Here is a 25140-nt window from a genome sequence, read left to right on the forward strand (position 1 = left end):
TTGGAAGTGTCACATTGGGAAGGTATCTGTATAATGAGTCTGTAAGCTGCAAAACTCTTTGTAAATCGGAATCAAGCACTCAGGAGATCTCGGTCACTTAAGCTTCGTTCTCACACCCGTGCATGCTTGCACTTGCATGTTTTTTAAGAGAACAGCTTTTGCTTTAGTAGTTGGGCGGTCGCAAGTGAACACTGTCCAGTGGTTCTTCCGGTGCCCAGACTCGGAGGAGATGGGACTGCTCTCAATGTGTTTGTTAGAAACGAAACTATTGGCACTAAAACCCCATAACCCCTTACAATGTTCAGAAAAAAACAAGAAGGGGCTTGAAATACCCACTAGCGTACCGCCTGCTCAGCCTATCTGGGTCTGTGAAACCACATCTGAGCCCTGTGGGCTGCGGCGGCGACACAGGCGGAGGGCGGGCAGCGTTGCCAGCGCCCCGCCTGGGCTGGGAACGCCTGTGCGCAGCTCCCTGAGAGCTCCGGGACCGCGCGGAGGTTGTAATTGGTCTCTAGACCACACCTAGTTGTTGGGTGCCGCTGCTTGAAAATCTCAGTTCTGCCGAGATCGCAGAATACACACAAGCTACCTTTGGGCACCAGAGCAGACGGAACCGCGGAGCTTCAGGGTGGAAGAGTCGTGGAAACTTTGCCAAGTAAGTGAGGTGGGGAGAGAAGGAAGCCAGTGCCTGACACTGTGGGGAGTGGCTGGGCAAAGCAGCATTGGAGGTGCTGTAGGGTTCCTACTGTCTGATGAGCTGGTGTGGGGTTCTTAACTGTCTGATGCCGTCTCTGATGTAAGTTAGCAGGGCTGGGGCAGATGCACAGAGCACAGTGGGGGAGGTGAGCCCAGGATCGGATTGATGCCCACCCACCACCTGGCACCCTGCAGTCCCAGCTGGCCAGAAGGCAAGCATGCTGGACCACAAAGCAGAGATCCTCCAGCTCTGCTGCTGGCAAGCCTTGGGGCCAGGGGACTCACAGAAGGGCAGGTCTGGGCCTGTGTCTTCCTCCTGCCCAAATGGGTCTCTCTCCCCTTCCCTTTCCAGCCAGGGCCGCAGCTGGGGCTGCAGCTTGAGTGACGGGAAAAGAAAGCTTTACTCCATCAGCCCATTAGCGGCACTCACAGCATTAAAAATGCAGGAGGTGGTGGGAGGAGCGGGCGGGCCGGGGAGGAAAACTCATGTAGCTGCGGGGCGTGGGGAAGAGCCGGGCTTCTGCCTCCTCAGCCCGGATCAGAGCCGAAGAACGAGGGCAGTTTGGGTTGAGGATTCTCCAGTATAACCGAGTAGCGAGCGTCCAGGAGGCTGTTGGGGAGGTCGGCACTGTGGGCTTCCTGGCCTTCGTTTGCTGTTTCGAGGGCCAGGACCTCGTGCGTTCCCGTCCGCCCCTCTGGGACGGCGCCAGCCCGGCAGGTCGCCGACTGTCCCGGGGATCCCGCGCAGCGCGATGCCGACCTCGTCCACCGTCCACGTGCTGCAGCTGCTGCGGGAGCTGCTCGCCTTCGTGCTCCTCAGCTACACGGTGCTCATCGGGGCCCTACTGCTGGCCGGCTGGACCACTTACTTCTTGGTGCTGAAGTGACAGCGCCGCCGCCCGGCCCCGCCTCCCGCCCGGCCCCGCCTCCCTAACTCACCAGGGAATTCCCTTCAAGCCCTGGCCGGAACTGAGTCCTCGCCCGCCCGCCAGCGACACAGCGCCCGACCCACCTCCGCGCCCTCAGGCCGTGCGTGTGCCCCGCCCCGCGCGGAAGTTCCGGCGGTTGGTTGCCTTGCGCGGCCGTTACAGCTGTTTCCCTAAGCCTCGTCCCCTTTCCCTCTGTCTGCCCAATCCCGACTGCCTCCTTGGGTGGGGGCGTGGCCATGGGGCGAGGCGCTCTCAGGTGGAGGCCGTGCCCCGCTCAGCGCTCCCGAAGCTGCGTCACTTCCGGCGTGTGCGTCTGGCGTCCGCCCGCTGCACAATGGCGGCTCTGAAGAGTTGGCTGTCGCGCAGCGTAACCTCACTCTTCAGGTACTGCTGCGGCCGCGTAGAGGGGACGGGACCAGAGGGAGGGGCCGACGCGGACAGCGCTGTGGCCCGGCCCACGGCGCCCGCCTTCCTTACGCGCTCATCCCTCGTCCGCTCAGCTGGGTCGCGGCGTCTCGCCCGGGTCGGGAGGACTGAGGACAGCCCCGCCTCCGCCCCCTGGGTCAAGCCTGGCTTCCTTTTCAGTTCGTCCATCTTCTAGAAACGAGTCCCCGAGACCCCAGGCAGCCTTCTTGGGGCCGCCCCGCCTCCCGACCAGCTCTCGTCAGCCACTCGAAGTCCCTGAGGAGACGTGGAGAGGAGGAGGGACGCGGCATGGGGGAGTCCGGGAAGGGACACGAGCGTCTGAGGACGTTCTCCCGAGGGCAGAAGGGGTCCGGGGAGCTGACGCAGGCCTCCCCTCCAAGCGCTGCAGGCTCCTGGGCGCTTGTAGCGGGACCGTCACACACACCTGGTACCCAGGCCAGGGGTCCAGAGCTAAATTCTGCCTGCAGGAGCTGTTATTGTGGCATCCCTTTCTAAAAAGTTTAAAGGCAACATTTTATCTTATTTATTTTATTTTTTGAGACAGGATCTGCCTCTGTCGCCCAGGCTGGAGTGTAGTGGCGAGATCTCAGCTCACTGCAACCTCTGCCTCCCGGATTCAAGCGATTCTCAGCCTCAGCCTCCCGAGTAGCTGGGATTACAGGCGCCCGCCACCACGCACGGCTAATTTTTGTTTTGTTTTGTTTGAGACTGAGTCTCGCTCTATTGCCCAGGCTGAAGTGCAGTGGGGCGCTCTCGGCTCACTGCAACCTCTGCCTCCCAGGTTCAAGCGATTCTCCTGCCTCGGCCTCCCGAGTAGCTGGGATTATAGGAGCGTGCCACCACTCCGGGCTAATTTTTGTGTTTTAAGTAGAGATGGGGTTTCACCATGTTGGCCAGGCTGATCTCGAACTCCTGACGTCAAGTGATCCACCCGCCTCGGCCTTTATTTATTTATTTACTTTTTAATAGACACGGGATCATGTTGCCAGCCATGTTGCCCAGGCTGGTCGTGAACTCCTGGGCTCAAGTGAACCTCCCGCCTTGCCCTTGGCCTTCCAAGTGCTAGGATTACAGGCGTGAGCCACCAACACCCTGCCTGAGGCAACATTTTAAACTTGGTGTATGTTGAAAATTTCAAAACCCCTCAGCTGTCCTGCATCCTCATTTAGGTTCCTGCTTGGCTGGAGTTTGAGTTTACAGCCCCTGCAAGTAAATCCAAGAGCCTGTTACAGATTGGTGGTCGTGCCTTATGAAATCTGACTTCTACTTCCAGGTACAGACAGTGTTTGTGTGTTCCTGTTGTGGCTAACTTTAAGAAGCGGTGTTTCTCAGAATTGATAAGACCATGGCACAAAACTGTGACGGTTGGCTTTGGAGTAACCCTGTGTGCGGTTCCTATTGCACAGGTACTGTCGTGTGCAGTGATTCTTACCTAGTGTACTGTGTGCTCTTGAAGTCTCAAGTGGGAGGTGAAGCATTAGACAAGCTACCATAGTTTTTCCCAGTGCTCCCATCCCTTCCCCCACAGTACCAGCATCTTTTCACAGTTGAGCAGATGTATTAATATTCTCATTTTGATTGTCTCCTTTGGTAGGAAAGCACATCAAATTGTATAAAAGCGAGTAGAGAGAAATGAGGATATTACAGTCTATCAACAAAGTAGTCTTTGATTCAACAGAAATTTATTGAGCAACTTTTATGTGCAAGACATTGAGAATGTAAGAATGAACAACAAAAAATTCTTGTTCTCACAGAATGGTTTGTGGAGATGAAAGAGGAGAAAATAAAATATAAAATATCAGCTGGTGATAAATGGTAGGAAGAAAACAGGGCAGGGCACAGTGGCTGATGCCCAGGGCTTTGGGAGGCTGAGGTGGGAGGATGGCTTGAGCTCAGGAGTTTGAGACCAGCCTGGTCAACATAGGGAGACTCTGTCTCTACAAAAAAGAAAAAAATTAGCCAGGTGTGGTGGCTCACACCTGTAGTCGCAACTACTCAGGAGGCTGAGGCAGGAAGATCACTTGAGCCCAGGAGTTTGAGGCTGCAGTGAGCTATGATCTCACCACTGCTCTCCAGCCTGGGCGACAGGACAAGACCTTTTCTCAAAAACAAAACAAATGAGGTAAGTGAATAGGCAATTCTGGGAGGGAGTTTTGTTTTAGATAAAGGTGGTCAAGCTACTCTGATAAGGTGAAGTAGAGATCTGAATGTTCTGAAAGAGCCATTATACTATCTGGTGCAGGGAGGAGCTTGCCAGGCAGAAGGAACTGAGAAGGACAAAGACCTAGAAGCAGAAGTATGCCTGGAATGTCTGAGGAGCATGGAGCTAATGTGTCTGGAGCCAAATCGGGGAGACCTGGGGGAGACTGTAATAGATGAAGCCAGAGAGTTAACTGATAATCAGATTGTGTGCTTTATATTTTGTGGGCCATTGTTGTAAGGCTTTGGGTTTTCTGAAAAGCCGCAGAGGATTTTTTTTTTTTTTTTTTTAAGACAGTCTCACTCTGTTGCCAGACTGCAGTGCAATGGCACAATCTTGGCTCACTGCAACCTCTGCCTCCCAGGTTCAAGCGATTCTCATGCCTCAGCCTCCCGGGTAGCTGGGATTACAGGGGTGTGCCACCGCACCCAGCTAGTTTTTGTATTTTTAGTAGAGACAGAGTTTCACCATGTTGGCCAGGCTGGTCATGAACCCCTGACTTCAGGCGATCCACACACCTCGGCCGCCCAAGGTCCTGGGATTACAGGCCTGAGCCACCGCGCCCGGCTGTCACAGAGGATTTTTAACACAGAACTATTATGATCTGACATAAATTTTAAAAGTTTTAAAAGGTTGCTTTGTGGAACTAGGAAGACTAATAGGCTGTGGCTATATCTAGGCATGAAATGATACTGGCTTGGACCAGGCAAGCAGAAGAGGTGGGGAGAATTTAGCTGAACGTAGTTAGCAGGAGTTGCTGATGGGTTGGTTGTCGGGTGTATTCTCTAGATTAAGGGTCCCCAACCCCTGGGCTGGTACTGGTCTGTGGCCTATTAGGAAGCAAGCTGCACAGCAGGAGGTGAGTGGTGGGCAGGCGAGCATTACTGCCTGAGCTCCGCCTCTGGTCAGATCAGCAGTGGCATGAGATTCTCGTAGGAGCACGAAACCTATTGTGAACTACACGTGCGAGGGATCTAGGTTGTGTACTCCTTATAAGAATCTAACTAATGCCTGATGATCTGAGGTGGAACAGTTTCATCCTGAAACCATCCTCGCCCCACCCAGTCCATGAAAAAATTGTCTTCCACAGAGCCAGTCCCTGGTGCCACAAAGGTTGGGGACCACTGCTCTAGATTCCAAGATTTTTTTTTTTTTTTTTTTTTTTTTTTGAGACGGAGTCTCGCTCTGTTGCCCAGGAAGCTCCGCCTCCTGGGTTCACGCCATTCTCCCACCTCAGCCTCCTGAGTAGCTGGGACTACAGGCGCCTGCCACCACACCTGGCTAATTTTTTTGTATTCGTAGTAGAGACGGGGTTTCACTGTGTTAGCTAGGATGGTCTCAATCTCCTGACCTCATGATCCACCCACCTGGGCCTCCCAAAGTGCTGGGATTACAGGCGTGAGCCACCGCGCCCGGCCAGATTCCAAGATTTTTTAAAGGCCTTAGCAACTGAATAAACAGTGATGCAGTTTAGTATGATGGAGAGGAGTGGGTTTTGAAAGGAAAACAATTTTTTGGAAATGTCATTTCTAAGTTGTCTAGGAAACATCTAGGTGGAGCTGTCAAGTAGTTGATATAAAAGTGGCACTTCATTAAAAAAATCATAGCGCATATGCTTAATGGGGAAGAGCTAGAGAGGAAACCAACAAGCTCCATTTCAGCAAAATATTCCTGCCACTTACGTGTGTGTTCATCACAAAAGGAAGATTAATTCCATGTATCACAAGTATTTTCAGCATCTTCTGAGGCTTACTCGTGAGCCCTCACCTTACTGTGCCTCACTTCAGTTGTCATCTCTGCATGCTGATGAATCCATAGCCCTAAAACCCCTCACTTGAATACCAGGCCATTTTCGGCCACAATTGGGACAACTTTTTTTTTTTTTTTTCAAAAGATTTTTTTTTTTTTTTTTTTGTTTGTCCTTTCTCAGCTTTTTTTTTTTTTTTTTTTGTTTGTTTGTTTGTTTTTTTGAGACGGAGTCTTGCTCTGTCACCCAGGCTGGAGTGCAGTGGCCCGATCTCGGCTCACTGCAAGCTCCGCCTCCCGGGTTCACGCCATTCTCCTGCCTCAGCCTCTCCGAGTAGCTGGGACTACAGGCGCCCGCCACTACGCCCGGCTAATTTTTTGTATTTTTAGTAGAGACGGGGTTTCACTGTGGTCTCGATCTCCTGACCTCGTGATCCGCCCGCCTCGGCCTCCCAAAGTGCTGGGATTATAAGCGTGAGCCACCGCGCCCGGCCCTTTCTCAGTTATTATATTACTTTCTAAGCCCAGTTAACCTCAGTTCTGGGCCACGTGACTGGGGTCTCTAGTCATTTAGTACAGCAGTGCCACTTCCATTCTTCAGAACCCCTCAGTGGTCAGCTAGGCACGATGGCTGTCTCTTGTGATCCCAGTACTTTTGGAGGCTGAGGTGGGAGGATCGCTGTAGGCCAAGAGTTCGAGACCAGCTTGGGAAACATAGCAAGATCACCCCTCTACAAAAAATAATTAGCTAGGTCTGGTGGCGTGTGTCTGTAGTCCTAGCTACCTGGGAGGCAGGAGGATCATTTGATCCCAGGAATTCAAGGCTGCAGTGAGCTGGGATCACAACACTGTACTCCATCCTGGGCAACAGAATGAGAAATGAAAAACCTACAGTGGCTTTCCATGAGGCGTTCAGAACTAAAATCAAACTAAGTCTCCCTGCCCTCCAGGGCCCTAATGAGTCTCATTTCTCTTGTGCCATTGCTCCAACCAGGCTAGATTCCTGGACCATACCCTGCAACAAAAGTATTCTTTTCCTCATTGTTACCTATTCTCCAGGATGCCTGGCCATTCTGATTCTAGGTATCTTTAGTACCAAGTCTCACCTCTATTTAAAGCCTTTGCTTATTCCTATCCAACAACTATCTCCTCCTTTCTGGCCACTTAATATTGTATATTTTGATATTTGATGATAATCCTTTGGCACTCTCCTGAGTCATCAGAGCATAATGGGAAGGGTACAGACTTTGAAGTGAGATTTGGTTTGAGGTCTAGATATGACTTTTTGGAAAAGTTACATAACTTTTCTGAGCCTCCATGTCATTGCTTGTAAATAAGAAAGGATAATAACTGGACTGTTGTGAGGAACAAGTGAAAACACATTATAAAATGTGGCACATTATGAAGACTTATCAGAATATTGAGACAAAATTAGCTTCTTGTGAGCAGAGGTGCCTTTCTTCCTTTTGTAGTCCTGTATGAGATGCCTAATGAATACTTAATTGCTTGATTGAAATATAAAGTTCTTGATTTGTTCATATCAAAAATATTTCTTGACTGCCTCTTTCAACATGCAGTGATTCTGAGTGTTTGTACTCCGAATGGCAAAAACAAGACAGAACATAGAGTGATTGATTGATTTTTTTTTTTTTTTTGAGACGAGTTTCACTCTTATCGCCCAGGCTGGAGTGCAATAGCGTGATCTCGGCTCACTGCAACCTCCCCCTCCTGGGTTCAGGCAATTCTCCTGCCTCAGCCTCCCGAGTAGCTGGGATTACAGGTACCTGCCACCACACCCAGCTAATTTGTGTCTTTTTAGTAGAGACGGGGTTTCACCATGTTGGCCAGGCTTGTCTCAAACTCCTGACCTCAGGTGATCTGCCCGCCTCGGCCTCCCAAAGTGCTGGGATTACAGGTGTGAGTAAGAAGTGCTTTGCTGAGGAGGAAAAAGGCAGAGAGTCATGGATGATGTGTCATTACAGTTGCCAGTATTTAGTCAAGGTGGCCACAGTCCCTTAACTCTTAAGGTGATTATATTAGTCTTTCCTTTTTTAAAATAGCTGAGGTCAGGCTGGGCATGGTGGCTCATGCCTGTAATCCCAGCACTTTGGGAGGCCAAAGCATGTGTGTCATTTGAGGTCAGGAGTTCAAGACCAGCCTGGGCAACATGATGAAACCCCATCTCTACTAAATATACAAAAAAAAATAGCGAAGCGTGGTGATGGATGCCTGTAATCCCAGCCACTGGGGAGGCTGAGGCAGGAGAATCGCTTGAACCCAGGAGGCGGAGGTTGCAGTGAACCAAGATTGAACCACTGCACTCCAGCCTGGGTAACAGAGTGAGACTCTTGTCTCAAAAAAGATAAACCCCTAAAATAGCTGAGATTCCCCCATCGACACTGTACAGCTTAATTCTGCTCAGAATTGCCCTCCCCCATCCACTTTTTTTTTTTTTTTTTTTTTTTTTTTGGAGACTGAGTCTTGTTCTGTCGCCCAGGCTGGAGTAAAGTGGCACGATCTTGGCTCTCAGTGCAACCTCCACCTCCTTGGTTCAAGCGATTCTCCTGCCTCAGCCTCCCAAGTAGCTGGGACTACAGGCGCCCACCACCATGCCCGCCTAATTTTTTTTTTTTTTTTTTTTTTTGTATTTTTAGTAGAGTTGGGGTTTTGCCATGTTGGCCAGGCTGGTCTCGATCTCTTGACCTTGTGATCCACCCGCCTCGGCCTCCCAAAGTATTGGGATTACAGGCGTGAGCCACCGTGCCCGGCCCACTTTATTAGACTCAGCTTAATCCTCATCAAACTTGTGAAGCCTTTTCTAAGCTATTAGCACTCAACATAGAACTGATTGCTCCCTTCTGCATGCCCCCACTGTAGCTCATACATACTCCTCCCACAGCTTCCATGATACATGATTGTGTTCATTTTTCTAGTTCTGTTAGCCCATCATCCTCCTCTCTCTACTCCTGCACCTGGGTTTGAGGGCAGAGAATGTCTCATTGAGACTTGTGTCTCAAGTATCTAACACTGTTAATGAATGAATTGTAATCTTATAAATTTGTTGGTTATAATCAGTAGTTTTTTTTGTTTTTTTTGAGATGGAGTCTCACTCTGTCACCAGGCTGGAATGCAGTGGTGCAATCTCGGCTCACTGCAACCTCTGCCTCCTGGTTTCAAGTGATTCTTCTGCCTCAGCCTCCCAAGTAGCTGGGACTACAGGCGCGTGCCACCACGCCCAGCTAATTTTTGTATTTTTAGTAGAGATGGGGTTTCACCATGTTGGCCAGGATTGTCTCGATCTCCTGACCTCGTGATCTGCCTGCCTCAGCCTCCCAAAGTGCTGGGATTACAGGCGTGAGCCACCGTGCCCGGCACTTTTTTTTTTATTTTTTTAAGACAGTCTTGCTCTGTCGCCCAGGCTGGAGTGCAGTGGCACAGTCTCGGCTCACTGTAACCTCTGCCTCCTGGGTTCAAGCGATTCTCCTGCTTCAGCCTCCCAAGTAGCTGGGATTACAGATGCACACCACTACCGCCCGGCTAATTTTTGTATTTTTTAGTAAAGACAGGGTTTCACCATGTTGGCCAGGCTGGTCTCAAACTCCTGACCTCAAGTGATCCGCCTGTCCTGCCTCTCAAAGTGCTCGTATTACAGGTGTGAGCCACTTCTCCCCGCCGCATTTTATTTTATATGTAAAGAAATAATTTGCTTTTTGGAGCAGAGAATGAAAGTTGGTAGAAAGCATACTCTGGAATTATTTCTCTATATTGTCTTAAATTGCCAAAATAAGGCCTTAAAAAATATAACCCAAAGAAATATAGTGCAGTTTCAGCCTAAAACACTAAGCAGCATGACAGTTATGTTTTTTACTTGCCTATTGGTGAAAAAGTTCTCAGTTTGAGCTTTAGAGGTTGAGTGACAATGTTTGTGTCTTTCAGAAATCGGAGCCTCATTCCCTTAGTAGTGAAGCATTGATGAGGAGAGCGGTGTCTTTGGTAACAGATAGCACCTCTACCTTTCTCTCTCAGACCACATATGCATTGATTGAAGCTATTACTGAATATACTAAGGTATGTCTCCTCTTGTTAACTCTTGATCTTCTAAACCATGGTTTAGCAAATAATGGCTCACAACCAAATTGCGTCTGATGCCCATGTTGGTATTTGATTGAAACATAGCCAGGCCTATTTGTTTATGTATTGTCAATAATGGTTTTTGAGGATTTGAGTAGTTTCAACAGAGGCTGTGAGGCCCACAAAGCCTAAAATATTTACTGTCAGGCCCTTCACAAAAAAAGTTTGCTGAGCCATGATCTAAATCACTCGTTTTTAGACTTTTCCCAGGAACCTTTTTTTACAGAAAAATCTTAAATGTGGCAGCCTAGTATATAAAACAGGAGTAAAGCTGATGTGGTTCAGTTAAGGGCACAGGGGCCCGTGGTCCATCAACAGAGGTTTCTCTGTGAGGATTATTTAAAAACCACTGATCTAACCTAATAGAAAAGAGAGTATATGGGCCAGGCGTGGTGGCTCACATCTGTAATCCCAGCAGTTTGGGAGGCCAAGGCGGGTGGATCACTTGGGGCCAGGAGTTCAAGACCAACCCAGTCAATGTAGCAAGCCCCATCTCTAGCAGAAAAAAAATTTTAAACTTAGCCAGGCATGGTGTGTTGTGTGCCTGTAGTCCCAGTGACTCCAGGGGCTGAGATGGGAGGATCACTTGAGTCTAGGAGTTTGAGGTTACAGTGAGCTATGAACATGCCACTGCACTTCAGTCTGGGTGACATAGCATCCTGTTTGTAAAAAATAATAATTTTTTTTTTTTTTTGAGATGGAGTCTTGCTTACGCAGGCTGGAGTGCAGTGGAGTGATCTCAGCTCTCTGCAACCTCCGCCTCCTGGGTTCAAGCGATTTTCCTTCCTCAGCCTCCTCAGTAGCTGGGATTACAGGTGTGTGCCACCATGCCCGTCTAATTTTTTTGTATTTTTAGTAGAGATGGGGTTTCGCCATGTTGGCCAAGCTGGTCTCGAACTCCTGACTTCAGGTGATCCACCTGCCTTAGCCTCCCAAAGTGCTAGGATTACAGGCATGAGCCACTGCACCCGGCCAATAAACATTTTTTAAAGAGTATATGGATAATCAAAAGTATTGAAGTCTCATTTGTGCATTTGTTTTACATATATTTTCCAGCAGCTTTTTTTTCCCTCAACCTGTAGAGCATTGTTTTCTCTTTCTGTGTCTGAATTGCTGACAAGCTTTTAAAAACACGAAGTTTACAGATGGAGATACTAATGGCCTGAGACCTTTATTTCATAGGATGATAGTGCAGTTTCATTGAGGCAGCAGGATGAAAGAGCCAGTTTGCTGTAATGGGACTTAATTTCCTTGAGGTGGAAATCTCTCTATTCCTTCTGATATGTCACACTTATTTTATTCACACTTGTTTATTCTGTATTTGTAGGCTGTTTATACCTTAACTTCTCTTTACCGACAATATACAAGTTTACTTGGGAAAATGAATTCACAGGAGGAAGATGAAGTGTGGCAGGTGATCTTAGGAGCCAGAGCTGAGGTAAGCAAAAAGTTCTAGGCATTTCTGTTAGTGCACCTACCTCATGTGGTATCTAAATTATTGAATTAAGTCTAATCAATATAATCAGCGTTCTCTAAATCTACTACTTTAAGTCCATTTAAATTGGCTAGACCTCTCATGCTGTCTGAAGCACTTTGCTTGATTTATATAGATGTCTTCAAAACACCAAGAATACTTGAAGCTGGAAACCACTTGGATGACTGCAGTTGGTCTTTCAGAGATGGCAGCAGAAGCTGCATATCAAACTGGTAGGTTCAAGTTTTGTGTTGGTGTTTTTGTTTTTAACTAGGGAGGTAGTATTTGAGTTTTCATCTGGTTTTCTAAAATGAAGGCTTTATAGTAAATGGTCTAAGTGGCTCTAACTTTGAGAAATCTTCCCCATTTCCTACATATTAATCTACATTTTCTTTGCCCAATAGAAAAAATGAGCATACCCTTGCAGACCAGACCAGTAGAAGCTAGGTTATATCTTCAAAAGGAAAAATGATACAACTATTACCATTGGAAAATTGAATTCTCTCCAAATAGTTTGAGCTTTTTTTGGTAATACAGTTTATTAACAATCATAGAATTACACCGTTGGATGAGACTTGAGATGATTAATCTATGTGAAGCTTTTTGTACAGACGGAGAAAATGAGACCTGGAATCATAGTCAGTGGCAAAACCAGGACAAATTATTTGTCTGTCAGGCTTTGTGGTAAGCATTTCGTAGGCACTTTTTATATGTGAAGAAACTAGAGGGCAGATGGGCCAAATCATTCAGCTAAGATGACGTGGTATGGTGAGTACGCAGCCAAGCTGAGATTCAGCTGAGTAGGTCTTTTTTTAATATAAAATAGAGATGGGGTTTTACAATGTTGCACAGGCTAATCTCAAAATCCTAGGCTCAAGCAGTCTACCCACCTTGGCCTCCTCAAGTGCTGGGATTATAGGCATGAGCCACTGAGCCAAGTAGGTCGAATTCCAAAGCCTTTGCTTCTCCTATTCTCCTAGCAGCCAGTGCTTTGTCCTCTGCACCTTAGTGCCCCAAGCTGTCCATCATAGAACATCCTACCTGACTGGTCCTAAACTAGGTAGGCTCACAGAAATTTTTTTTGTTTTTTTTTTTAATGGAGTTTTGTTCCTGTCACCCAGGCTGGAGTGCAGTGGCGCCATCTAGGCTCACTGCAACCTCCGCCTCCTGGGTTCAAGTGATTCTCCTGCCTCAGCCTCCCAAGTAGCTGGGATTATAGGCACCTGCCACCATGCCCAGCTAGTTTTTGTATTTTTAATAGAGAATAGTTTTTGTATTTTTAATAGAGAAGGGGTTTTGCCATGTTGGCCAGGCTGGTCTTGAACTCTTGACCTCATGTGATCCACCCGCCTTGGCCTCCCAAAGTGCTGGGATTACAGGCATGAGCCACTGCATCCGGCCAAATTTTTTTTCTTTTTTTGAGACAGAGTTTCACTGTTGGTGCCAGGCTGCAGTGGTGGCACTTTCTCAGCTCACTGCAACCTCTGCCTGTCCAGTTCAAGCAATTCTCCTGCCTCAGCCTCCCGATTACAAGCATGCACCACCACTCCTGGCTAATTTTTGTATTTTTAGTAGAGACGGGTTTCGCCATGTTGCCCAGGCTGGTCTCAAACTCCTCACCTCAGCCTCTCAAAGTGCTGGGATTACAGGCGTGAGCCACCGCACCCAGCCGGCTCACCAAAATTGTAATCCCAGCACTTTGGGAGGCCAAGGAGGGCAGATCACTTGAGGTGGGTCACTTAAGGTCAAGAGTTCGAGACTACCCTGGCCAATGTGGTGAAACCCTGTCTCTACTAAAAATACAAAAATTAGCCGGGTGTAGTGGCACACACCTGTGCAGGAGAATGGCTTGAACCCAGGAGGTGGAGGCTGCAGTGAGCTGAGATGGCTCCACTGCACCTCAAGCCTTGGTGACAGAGTGAGACTGTCTCAAGAAAAAAAAGAAACTGGTATGAGTCAGGCACAGGGGCTCACATGTGTCTTTGGGAAGCCGAGGCGGGCAGATTGCTGGAGCCCAGGAGTTCAAGGGCAACACAGGGAAACCCCATCTCTTACCAAAAATACAAAAATTAGCTGGGCATATTGGCGCTCACCTGTAGTCCCAGCTACTCTGGAGGCGGAGGTGGGAGGATTGCTTGAACCCAGGAGCTCAAGGCTGCAGTGAGCTATGATCATGCCTGTGCACTCCATCCTAGGCAAAAGAGCTAGACCCTGTCTCAAAAAAAAATTGTTATATTAAAACATACTCTTGTTTTCTGATGTCAAGATTAGCAGGCTAGGGTTCTCAAGCATCAAATCTTAAAAATGATAGAAAGGGCTGAGTGTGGTGGCTCACACCTGTAATCCCAGCTACTTGGGAGGGTGAGGTAGGAGGATCACTTGAGCCTGGGAGGCAGAGGTTGCGGTGAGGCGAGATCATTGCACTCCGGTCTGGGCAACAGAGTGAGACCCCATCTCAAAGAAAAGACAAAAAACATTTTTTAAGTTAAGTGTTGTGTCATCATACTGAAAAACAAAAAATAATTCTTTTAGAAGGTTTTTTTTTGGAGACAGAGTCTCACTCTGTCCCCCAGGCTGGAGTGCAGTGGTGTGAACTCAGCTCACTGCAACCTCCACCTCCCTGGTTCAAGCAATTCTCTTGCCTCTACCTCCTGAGTAGCTGGGATTGGAGGCGCCTGCCACCATGCCTGGCTAATTTTTGTATTTTTAGTAGAGACAGGGTTTCACCATGTTGGCCAGACTGGTCTTGGATTCCTGATCTCAGGTGGTCTGCCTGCCTCGGCCTCCCAAAGTGCTGGGATTACAGACATGAGCCACTGCTCTTGGCCCAGAAAAAGTAGTGATCCTGAGGGATCAGAGATTTGGAACAAGAATGAAACAACAGAAGTGTGGAAGCAGCATTATAGTCATGCCACACAAACATGGCAGTGGATTCCTGGGTGCAGTGAACAGGAGGATATGCTTAGATCTAGAAGGAGAAAAGGAGGAGAGGATGTGTAAGCATTATCTGAGAAAAGTAGACATTTTCCTAGACCTCATAGAAAGGGCTAACAAAGTTGTAAACAGAATTTTTTTTTTTTTCCTGAGACAAGGTCTTACTCTGTCGCCAGGCTGGAGTATAGTGGCACAATCATGGCTCACTGCTTACTATAGCCTTATCCTCTGGGCTCAAGCAATCCTACCACGTCAGTCTCCCAAGTAGCTGGGATTATATATTTCTGGTAGAGACAGGGTTTTGCCATTTTGTCCAGGCTGGTCTTGAACTCCTGAGCTCAAGTGATCCGCCCGCCTTGGCCTCTCAAACTGCTGGGATTACAGACATGAGACACTGTGCATGGCCTTATGATTTCACTTTTTTCACAAAAAATCTGGTCCAGGTGCAGTGGCTCATACCTGTTGTAATCCCAGCACTTTGGGATGCCTAAGCGGGTGGATCACTTGAGCTCAGGAGTTCAAGACCAGACTTGACAACATGATGAAACCCTGTCTCTACAAAAAAATTAGCCAGGCATGGTGGTGGGCACCTGTAGTCCCAGCTTCTTGGGAGGCTGAGGTGAGAGGATCACTTGGGCCCTGGAGGTCCAGGCTGCAGTGAGCCATGATCAGGCCAGTGTACCCCATCCTGCTTGACAAAGCAAGACCCTGTCTTAAAAACAAAAAAATGGCCGGGCGCAGTGGCTCACGCCTGTAATCCCAGCACTTTGGGAGGCTGAGGTGGGCGGATCATGAGGTCAGGAGATCAAGACCATCCTGGTTAACATGGTAAAACCCCATCTCTACTAAAAATACAAAAAAATTAGCCATGTGTGGTGGCGGGTGCCCGTAGTCCCAGCTACTCAGGAGGCTGAGGCAGGAGAATGGCGTGAACCTGCAGTGAGCAGAGATCACGCCACTGCACTCCAGCCTGGGCAACAGAGCAAGACTCCGTCTCAAAAAAAAAAAAAAAAAAAAAACGAAAATTAAATAAGCAAATAATAAAGTAACAGCATAACAAAAAGATTCAGAGCAAAATCCCAAAAGCTACTCAGAAAAAATAGATTATCTACAAAGGAAGTAGAATCAAACATCAGGCATCTTCTCCGCAACACTAGAGGTGACGATAAATCCATAACCTAGGATTTTATGTATAGCCAACTACCATCAAAAAAGTGAGAATAAAAGATATCCTCAGACATAGACTCAAAGTACCACCTGCACACACTTTCTGGAAGAACTATGAAGAAGGAAAAAATCAGTTTTGAAAGAAGCTACTAAGATTTTTTTTCAAAAGTTCCGAGTGTAAAACAAGTTTTTAAATTTGGGAAAGTGAAAACATGCTAAGCACATTGACATTAGACATTGTTAAACACTGCAAAGAGAGTTAGTAGGAGTGGGAGGAAACTTGGTAGCTCCAGTGGAGGCAGGAAAGGTTTAAAAAGAAAACCCGTTAACTAGAAAATACAAAATTGGGCCAGGCGCAGTAGTTTACACCTATAATCCCAGCACTTTGGAAGGCCAAGTCAGGTGGATCAGCTGAGGTCAGGAGTTCGAGACCAGCCTGGCCAACATGGCAAAACCCCCATCTCTAATTAAAAAAAAAAAAATACAAAATTATAGGAATAATTTCAAACATCAGTGATTACAGTAAAAATAAACTTATTAAATGACACTTTTAGATTGTGTTCCAAAACTAGCTAAAACTAGCTAAATCAAAGCATTCAAGATAAAAAGAAAGCAATAGGACAGAACAATTCATTAAGACATTATCAATCATGAAATGTACTTAAGGCAAAAACTGATTGATAGAATTACAAGGAGATCTCAGAGATGTGTATAATACTCAATTTTCTGAGCATGCGTACAGGTCAAGACAACCAAAAAAATTAAAGCTATTAAGGATTAGAACAGAACTTGTTTTGGAGACAGGGTCTTGCTCTGTTGCCCAGGCTGGAGTGTAATGGCATGATCACAGCTTACTGCAGCCTTGACCTAGGCTCAAGCCATCTTCCCATTTCAGCCTCCCAAGTAGCCCAACTAATTTTCTTTTTTTTTTTTTTTTTTTTTAAGAGATGTGGTCTTGTTATGTTGCCCAGGCTGATTCTGAACTCCTGGGCTCAAGTGATCCTCCCGCCTTGGCCTGCCAAAGTGCTAGGATCACAGGCAGGAGCTGAGCCACTGCACCCAGTGTGATTTTTTGTTTTTTATTTTGGAGACAGGGTCTCACTCTGTCACCCGGGTTGGAGTGCAGTGCCTTGATCTTGGCTCACTGTTACTTCTGCCTCCCAGGCTCAAGCAATCCTGTCTCAGCCTCCTGAGTAGCTGGGACCACAGGCAGTCACCACCACGCCCGATTAATCTTTTTTATTTTTTGGTAGACGTGGGGTTTCACCATGTTGCCCAGGCTAGTCTCAAACTCCTGAGCTAAGGCAGTCCACCTGCCTCAGCCTCCCAAAGTGCTGGGATTACAGGCGTGAGCCACTGTGCCCATCTGTGTTTTTTTTTTTTTACTTTTAACTAAACAAAGGAAAATCAGATTTGTGTGTGTGAGAGAGACAGGGTCCATGCAGGAATGCCGTGGTGGGATCATAGATCATAGCTTGCTGTAGTCTCAACCTCCTGGACTCAAGTGATCCTTCCCACCTTAGCCTCCCCAGTAGCTGGGATTACAGGTGCACACCACCATGCCCCAGCTAATTTTTTTATTTTTAGTAGAAACAGAGTTTCACTAAGACACAAAGTAAATTTTGTACCAGGTGACAAAAGAGAGACAACAAAATCATTTAAAAAATTGATACATCAGCTGGGTGCAGTGGCTCACGCCTGTAATCCCAGCAGTTTGGGAGGCCGAGGCGGGCGGATCACGAGGTCAGGAGATCGAGACCATCCTGGCTAACGTGGTGAAACCCCATCTCTACTAAAATAACACACAAAAAAAATTAGGCATGGTGGTGGGTGCCTGTAGTCCCAGCTACTCAGGAGGCTGAAGCAGGAGAATGGCGTCAATCCAGGAGGTGGAGCTTGCAGTGAGCCGAGATAGCGCCATTGCACTCCAGCCTGGGTGACAGAGCGAGACTCCGTCTCAAAAAAGAAAAAAAAGAGTAGAAATGATATTCAAAGATTTTGATGTCCCCAAAATGGACACCAGGGCCTAGGATGTTTCGTGGGAGAGTTTTATCCAATCTTCCAAAACTATAATACCTGTGTTACTGTAAGTGTACCAGCGCAAAGAAAGTAATGACAAGCGTCCTCTTACAACTATATGAAGCTAGCATAGCCCTGATCCCAAACTGGACTAGGGCAGCACCAAAATGAAAAGCTCAGTATCACTTCAAAATGTAGCCGTAAATCAAATGTAGCCATTTACCCTCAGAACGATAGTTCAACACTGTAAAAAACTATAGAGCAAGACTCCTTCTCAAAAATATATATATAATTCACTATTTGAGATGATATATCCATAGATTTTTTTTTTTTTTTTTTTTTTGAGACGGAGTCTTTCTCTGTCCCCCAGGCTGGAGTGCAGTGGCGCGATCTCGGCTCACCGCAACCTCCACCTCCTGGGTTCACGCCATTCTCCTGCCTCAGCCTCCCGAGTAGCTGGGAATACAGGCGCCCACCAACACGCCCGGCTAATTTTTTGTGTTTTTAGTAGAGACGGGGTTTCACCGTGTTAGCCAGGATGGTCTCGATCTCCTGACCTCGTGATCCGCCCGCCTCAGCCTCCCAAAGTGCTGGGATTACAGGCTTGAGCCACCGCGCCCGGCGATATATCCATAGATTAAAGGAGAAAAACCACTTAATATATACCCAAAACATCTTCAATGTAGTAGCCATTTGATTCGAATCTAAGTACAATTATGAAGAGATAATTTTCTTAATGTAATAAAGGTTAAGTAATCCTATTTAATTGTGTGAACTATCAGAAGTGTTTTCATCAAAGTCAGAAGAGGAGGATGCCTGCCATTCTCCACTGCCTGTCAACATGGTACTGAAGGTTCTTGTTAATGCAGTAAGATCAAAATGTTCTATAGATGAATTGATAAAATGTATATACCCAGATGATGAAATACACTAACTAACTAGCAGCAGGTAAAATGAGAGAGCTCAAACGCTTTTTTCTGTTTTTTTTTGGAGATGAGTTTCACTCTGTCGCCTAGGCTGAAGTGATGCAATCTCAGCTCACTGCAACCTCTGCCTCCCAGGTTCAAGCAGTTCTCCTGCTTCAGCCTCCTGAGTAGCTGGGACTACAGGTGCATTCCGCCACACCCAGCTACTTTTTTTTGTATTTTAGTAGAAACGAGGTTTCACCATGTTACCCAGGCTGGTCTCGAACTCCTGAGCTCAGGCAGTCCACCCACCTCGGCATCCCAAAGTGCTAGGATTACAGGCATGAGTCACTGCGCCCGGCCTTTTCTTTTTTTTTTTTTGAGACAGTCTGTCGCCCAGGCTGGAGTGCAGTGGCACGATCTTGGCTCACTTCAGCCTTCGCCTCCCGGGTCCAAGCTATTCTGCCTCAGCCTCCCAAGTAGCTGGGATTACAGGCATGCGCCACCATGCCTGGCTAATTTTTTTTTTTGTATTTTTGGTAGAGACGGGGGTTCGCCATGTTGGCCAGGCTGGTCTCGAACTCCTGACCCTCAGGTGATCCGCCTGCCTTGGCTTCCCAAAGTGCTAAGAGGCATGAGCCACTGCGCCCGGCCTTCAAAACATGTTTAAGTGAAAAAATTATAAAACATGTTTAATACCTTTTATGCTGTTACATAAATTTATAGTAACAAAATATTTTTCTATGCATTCCTTTACCTTTAAAGATTAGTTAAGGTGGGCCAGGCGCGGTGGCTCACGCTTGTAATCCCAGCACTTTGGGAGGCCGAGGCGGGCGGATCACAAGGTCAGGAAATCCAGACCACGGTGAAACCCCATCTCTACTAAAAATACAAAAAATTAGCCGGGCGTGGTGGCGGGCGCCTGTAGTCCCAGCTACTCTGAGAGGCTGAGGCAGGAGAACGGCGTGAACCCAGGAGGCGGAACTTGCAGGGAGCTGAGATCACACCACTGCACTCCAGCCTGGGTGACAAGAGCGAGACTCCGTCTCAAAAAAAAAAAAAAAGATAAGGTGATGAAAGGGATCTTTGACAATTTTATTCATGATCTCTTATGTCAAAATGAAATGGATGACGTGTAGTTAAGAAAAATTCATCAAAGGTCTGTACTAAAAGCTCTGTAGCTATAAAGATGATTGTGAGAGTTGCATTTAATAATTGTGATGTTGGCCGCTGGCAGCTGAAGAAAAATACTGTTTTGGACAGAGTGTCGGTTAAATCCAGACCTGAACATAGAGGTGGAAGTTTCTTTGCAGAGAGAGAAGACAGGGAGGTCAAGGAAAGTGACCCCAAGAGGGGTTCAGATGACAGCCACAGCACACCCAGGCCGACGTCCACATGAGCCTTCTGCACCCTGCACGGCTACTCAACCCGATTGTCCCATCTTTTGGCAGGCGCAGATCAGGCCTCCATAACTGCCAGGAATCACATTCAGCTGGTGAAACTGCAGGTGGAAGAGGTGCACCAGCTCTCCCGGAAAGCAGAAACCAAGCTGGCAGAAGCACAGATAGAAGAGCTGCTTCAGAAAACACAGGAGGAAGGGGAGGAGCGGGCAGAGTCAGAGCAGGAGGCCTACCTGCGTGAGGATTGAGGACCTGAGCCCACTGCCCTGTCTCCCCACTCAGTGGGGAAAGCAGGGGCAGACGCCACCCTGCCCAGGGTTGGCATGACTGTCTCTGCACCGAGAAGAGGCGGCAGGTTCTGCTCTGGCCGATCAGGCGAGACTTGCCTTTGTGAGCTGAGTGCCTCCTGTGGTCTCAGGCTTGCGCTGGACCTGGTTCTTAGCCCTTGGGCACTGCACCCTGTTTTAACATTTCACCCCACTCTGTACAGCTGCTCTTACCATTTTTTTTTTTTTTTTTTTTTACCTCACACCCAAAGCATTTTGCTGACCTGGGTCAGAGAGAGGAGTCCTTTTTGTCATGCCCTTAAGTTCAGCAGCTGTTTAACCTGTTTTCAGTCTTATTTACGTCGTCAAAAATGATTTAGTACTTGTTCCCTCTGTTGGGATGCCAGTTGTGGCAGGGGGAGGGGAACCTGTACAGTTTGTACGATTTAAGTATTTCTGATGTGTTCTCTGATCTGACCCCACTGCCCTGTGAGGACAGCTGAGGCCAAGGAGTGAAAAGTCTATTACTACTAAGGGAAGGGGTGCGGAGTGTTTACCTGGTGCTCTCAACAGGACTCTTAACACAGACCTCTTGTTCCTTTCCTTCATGTTTCTCTATTGTATCCAAAGGAGAAGAGTAAGATTTTGTTTGCATCTAAAAGAGAAAATGCGTCTCTCTCCTGGGGTCCTGTGCAGCCTCCTTCCTTGAGGCCCCAGACTGGCAGCTCCAGGAATCCCCTGACAGGTTCCTGGCAGCATTTGCTACACTTTGGCTCCCATTTAACATATGCTGGACATGTTAGCTGGGTTGCAGTGTTTTTAATCAGAGCTAACAGGGTGAGGGGAGTTACAAAAACCAAGTTGGCATTTTCTGTAGACCAGCAGGGATCAATTTGTCATCATGATAGAGAATCAACACTGAGTCCACTCTCAGGCTGTTGCCCAACCCACCCTTCAGCGCTGGGGTATGGAGGCAGCTGCACACTTGAGCCCCTCATCTGTCACCAGCGCCCATATGGTCCACATCTCGAGGGGGCTGAGGCGGTGCACCAGCAGGAGCTCCCTATACAGGCAGGGATCTAAGGGGTCCAGGGGCTGCGGGATTCCAAATGTCTTGAAGCCAGCATGGTGCATGGGGCTCAGCCCCAGCCTCCTCAGGCACATACCCACAAAGACATCATCAATTGGGAAGAGTTCAGCCTCTTCCATGGTAGCCTGGAGGCGCCGCACCGTGGCTCTGGACATGACATATCCTCCCCCACCAGCATAGGGTGGATAGTGGGTGGCTCTGTACATTGAGAGTGGGATGAAATATTTGACCTTAGTGTTCCTGTTGGGCAGGGCTTGGCGGATGACATCTCCCACCAGGAGGTCCTGGGCTGGGTCCCAGCCATCCAGGAACTCTAACACGTTGGGGACGTGGACAAAAACATCATCATCTCCCTTTAGCATGAAATGGGCCTGGGGGCAGGCAGCCACCACCCAGCGCTGCAAGTGCAGCTCCTTGAGCGTCAGGTTGAAGAAGTCCTCAGTGAAGTCCCACTGGAGGATGTCATCAAACTCCCTACTCTCATAGGCCAGCAGCTGGGCTGGGGGAGCAGGTCCTGCCACCCCTAGGAGGAACACCAGCTTCAGCTGCCGTCCCCTGGCCCAGCCCCCCACCCTGCCCCACGTGCTGCGGATAGCTGCACGTCGCTCCACGTGACCAGGCTGTGACTTGATGGCCAGGAGCAAGAAGGTATCCTTGGAACAGCCTGAAGGCTCCAGCAAAATAGAGAAATTTCGGCAGTGGCGATAGGTCAAGAAGAGACGGTGTCGGCTAGGCAGGGACAGAGAGGCGCTAGACACTGTGTGGTTGGGTAGACACCGGCTGTGACGGGGCGCTGGGGGAGCCCAGAAAGGCTGGGCTGTGGGGTCTCCTGTGGGCCTGGCCTCCTTCCTCAGGAAGAGCAGGTAGCCGAGCAACAGCATAGCCAAGCTGTACGAGACCAGCCAGCCCAGCCTGCGGAGCATCGCCGGTCCCTGCAAGGAGAGAGCCACCTGAGCAGGGCCCAGCTCTGGGTCCCTGTCCCTGTCCCCAGGAGTTGGGCAGGAGTTAACCTGCACCCCAGCAGCTAAGTCCCTGCTGGCCTCTGGACTTCCTTTTATTCTCAGCGTGTCCTCAGGTTCTTTCCAGAGTCCTCCCTCCCCTGAGGATGGGCTAAGCACAGCTGCCTTACCAGCCCTTGCCCTCCTCTGCCCTCATCTGAGGACTCCTGGGTCTGTTTTTCCCAAAATGACTTGCAGCCACTTTACAGCTGACATCATAAACCTTCCCAGCCATTCTTCCAGGAAACTCGAGCACCTGATGAGTTTTAGGCACAGACTCAGTTTAGCTTGCATCAAATTCACTAAGTGGAACCGACATTCAGGGCTTTTCAAGTGGGAAGTGAAGCCATTTCCCAAAAAAAGCCTGGTGCCTGTGGGGTCCTGCGTTGGGCGTCTCCAAGATGACCAGGAGTGCACTGCCTCCCTCGGAGGGGAACCAGCACCACAGGGTGGCCGTGGCCACCAAAGCACACACCCTTTACACCTGCCTCAGAGGTTGGGGCTTCCAGGAGGGAGGGAGACAAAGCCACACACAGCAAGAGGGGAAGCAGAAAAGCTGGGGACTTGTATCAGGGATGGCTTCCGAGGCAACCCGCCCTGCCTTCCCACCACATTCGAAGTGCTGATTTCTCCCAGGGACCTGAAAAGGATGAGGAGACAGAATCCACCAGAGTGGCCTGCCCGAGCTCCACAGTAGCAAAGCCAGTCTTCAGTTTCTCATTTTTGTCCCTCCGGTGTCTCCCTCTGCCCCAGTCCCCTACCCTTGACCTCCACTGCCAAGTCATCCTATCCCTTCACTTCTGACCAGTCTGCCGCACTGGCCACTGCCACAGCCGCCGCCACCAGAAAAGCAACTGCTAGGTGCTAGGGATGCAGTGGCAAGCAAGACAGGGTCGCTGCGCTCTCAGAGGGGAGCACAAAACGCATAGGAACCAGGTATGTTGAGAAGTTACAGTCTAATGCAGAGAATTGGCTGACGCGGAGGACGGATCCCATAGCCAAGGGTAGTTAAAAAGCCCTCCTTGATAGAGGGACGTTTGAGCAAGAACTGAGTGAGGAATGGGACCTTGCGTGAAGACCTGGGGTCTCTGCAGGCCGAGGGCAGAGTCAAGCAGCTCCAGGGCGGAGTGAGGGGAGAGAGAAGGGAGAGAGGGGCCCAGCGGGTTTACAGGAGGAGGAGGCCGGCCCGGCTAGTGAAAGAGCTAGGGTTTTGTTGGTTTTTTTGAGACAGTGTCTCTGTCACCCAGACTCTAGTGCAGTGGCACAATTATAGTTCACTGCAGCCTGAAACTCCTGGGTTCAAGTGATCCTCCGGCCTCGGCCTCCCCAGTAGCCGGGAGTACAGGCGTGCAGGGCCTGGCTAATCTATTTTTTGTAGAGATGCGGTATCCCTTTGTTGCCTGGGCTGGTCTGGAACTCCTGGCCTCAAGCGATCCTCCCGCCTCGGCCTCCCAAAGCGTTGGGACTACAGGCGTAAGCCACTGGCCAGAGTTTTCTGAGCCCCCTGGAGATCCATGCGGGGGCGGGAGACAAGGGGGTCTGGCAGAGGCGGTGAAAGAATCTGACCTTTGGTAAAAGGCCACTCCTACCGCCCCTTCCCTGGTGGGCTGCGGAAGGCTAGGGAGGAAGCATGAAGGGCAGCTGGAGACTGTCTCTGTGCTCGGGATGCCGCGCGGCGGCGAGGTCGAAGCGAGATGAGTCTCAGGTGTGCAAGCACCGCGGGCTGTGGACGAGGGGCCTGGGCGGGCGTCGGTGCCATTCACCGAGAAGGACGCACAGCAGGTGGCTTGGTTCCGTCCCGGGAGGTTTCAGCCCAGGCTGCGCCGCGGCCCGGGTGGCCCCTGTCCCGCCGCGGGCGTCCCCAGGTGCTGGCCGCACCGCCTCGCTCCGTCGCCCTCCGAGCCGCGGAGACGCCAGAGCCCGGCTCTCCACCCGCTGCGGAGCGCACGACCCCTTCTGGTGGGGCGCGGGTCCTGAGGCTGCGCTCGGCCTCGGGGGACAGCCGCCTCGGGTCCCCACAGGACTCGGTGACCCAAAACGCCCCGGCGCGGGCAGGGGGCGAACTCTGGTTCATTCTTTCAACGCGACAGTCTCTGAAGGGCTGACGGCAGCAGAGACCCACTCCGCGGGGACCCCCCCGGGCCGGGGTTGGCGGCAGCGCTGCGCGTCGGGCGCGGGCGGCCCAGGCTGGCGGGGTCTACCACGCCCGGCTCCAGCCTCTGTCCCCAGCCTGGAGAACCGAAGCCGAGCGGCCCGTGGGCCCCGAGCCGTGCCCGCTGAGGCCAGACTCGCGCTGCACCCGGGCGGGGCCCGCGTCCTCGCGGGGACGCTGGGGGACCGGGGAGCGGGCCGCGGGGTGCAAAGGCACGGCCGCCCTGGCGACGCCCCTCCCTGCACGGTGACCCAGCCTCCCTCACAGCAGCGGCGTCCCGGCCCCCCACCTACCTGAGCGTGACGCCGGGGAACGGGCGAGGCGCTAGTGCAGCGGAGCCAGAGCGGATGGTGCCCAAGTGCGCCGAGCTCTCGGGAGCTCGGGGTGGGCGGGGCTTCTGGAGGAGGCGGGGATTTGGGGCGGAGGTTCTGGCGTGGGCGGGTTCGGGGCCTCCCCGGTCCCAGCCGCAGGTCTCTGCAGCGCCCAAGGCTGGACGCACGTGTCCCGCGCCCGGTCCTGGAGTCCGCACGAGCCGGGTCGGGCAGAGGCTGCTCCTCCTCCCCAGGACGCCGGCGCCACACCCGCCCCCCGACGCGTGCGGCGGGAC

The 25140-nt window shown here is 50.0% G+C and overlaps 3 protein-coding genes across 6 annotated transcripts; 2 read left to right on the forward strand and 1 right to left on the reverse strand.

The window, feature by feature from the left end:
* Positions 1-1359: 1359 nt before the first annotated feature.
* DIABLO (diablo IAP-binding mitochondrial protein) lies at positions 1360-20983 on the forward strand. 3 transcript variants are annotated; one of them, XM_032168456.2, is made up of 6 exons: positions 1360-2009; positions 3325-3457; positions 9934-10065; positions 11456-11566; positions 11739-11835; positions 20079-20983. In XM_032168456.2, the coding sequence occupies exons 1-6, from the start codon at positions 1960-1962 to the stop codon at positions 20273-20275; spliced, it is 720 nt and encodes a 239-aa protein (XP_032024347.1). In that variant the 5' UTR covers positions 1360-1959; the 3' UTR covers positions 20276-20983. The 3 variants fall into 3 exon arrangements, with proteins under 3 accessions (XP_032024347.1, XP_032024348.1, XP_058281507.1); XM_032168457.2 differs by lacking the exon at positions 3325-3457 and adding an exon at positions 3221-3324 and having other exon boundaries at positions 1934-2009; XM_058425524.1 differs by lacking the exon at positions 1360-2009 and adding an exon at positions 2320-2328 and having other exon boundaries at positions 3323-3457.
* Positions 1449-1583, forward strand: LOC131380811 (uncharacterized). Its single transcript, XM_058425525.1, has one exon. The coding sequence runs from the start codon at positions 1449-1451 to the stop codon at positions 1581-1583; it is 135 nt and encodes a 44-aa protein (XP_058281508.1).
* B3GNT4 (UDP-GlcNAc:betaGal beta-1,3-N-acetylglucosaminyltransferase 4) lies at positions 20171-25064 on the reverse strand. Of its 2 annotated transcripts, none has more exons than XM_032168454.2 (2): positions 24827-25064; positions 20171-22315 (listed from the first exon to the last, which is right to left on the reverse strand). In XM_032168454.2, exon 2 carries the CDS (start codon positions 22304-22306, stop codon positions 21248-21250), a length of 1059 nt encoding a protein of 352 aa, XP_032024345.1. In that variant the 5' UTR covers positions 22307-22315; positions 24827-25064; the 3' UTR covers positions 20171-21247. The 2 variants fall into 2 exon arrangements, with proteins under 2 accessions (XP_032024345.1, XP_032024344.1); XM_032168453.2 differs by lacking the exon at positions 24827-25064 and adding an exon at positions 23948-24516 and having other exon boundaries at positions 21020-22315.
* Between the last annotated feature and the right edge of the window lie 76 nt (positions 25065-25140).

Source organism: Hylobates moloch, unplaced genomic scaffold, assembly GCF_009828535.3.
Source record: "Hylobates moloch isolate HMO894 unplaced genomic scaffold, HMol_V3 SCAFFOLD_12, whole genome shotgun sequence".
NCBI lineage: Eukaryota > Metazoa > Chordata > Mammalia > Primates > Hylobatidae > Hylobates > Hylobates moloch.

Bases quoted from the DNA above. Each gene is read 5' to 3' on its own strand.
- LOC131380811 (XM_058425525.1), top strand. From the start codon at position 1,449: ATGCCGACCTCGTCCACCGTCCACGTGCTGCAGCTGCTGCGGGAGCTG.
- DIABLO (XM_032168456.2), top strand. From the start codon at position 1,960: ATGGCGGCTCTGAAGAGTTGGCTGTCGCGCAGCGTAACCTCACTCTTC. The intron at 2,010-3,324 runs GTACTGCTGCGG...TTCTACTTCCAG, and splicing joins AGCGTAACCTCACTCTTCAG to GTACAGACAGTGTTTGTGTG. The intron at 10,066-11,455 runs GTATGTCTCCTC...CTGTATTTGTAG, and splicing joins CTATTACTGAATATACTAAG to GCTGTTTATACCTTAACTTC.
- B3GNT4 (XM_032168454.2), bottom strand. From the start codon at position 22,306: ATGCTCCGCAGGCTGGGCTGGCTGGTCTCGTACAGCTTGGCTATGCTG.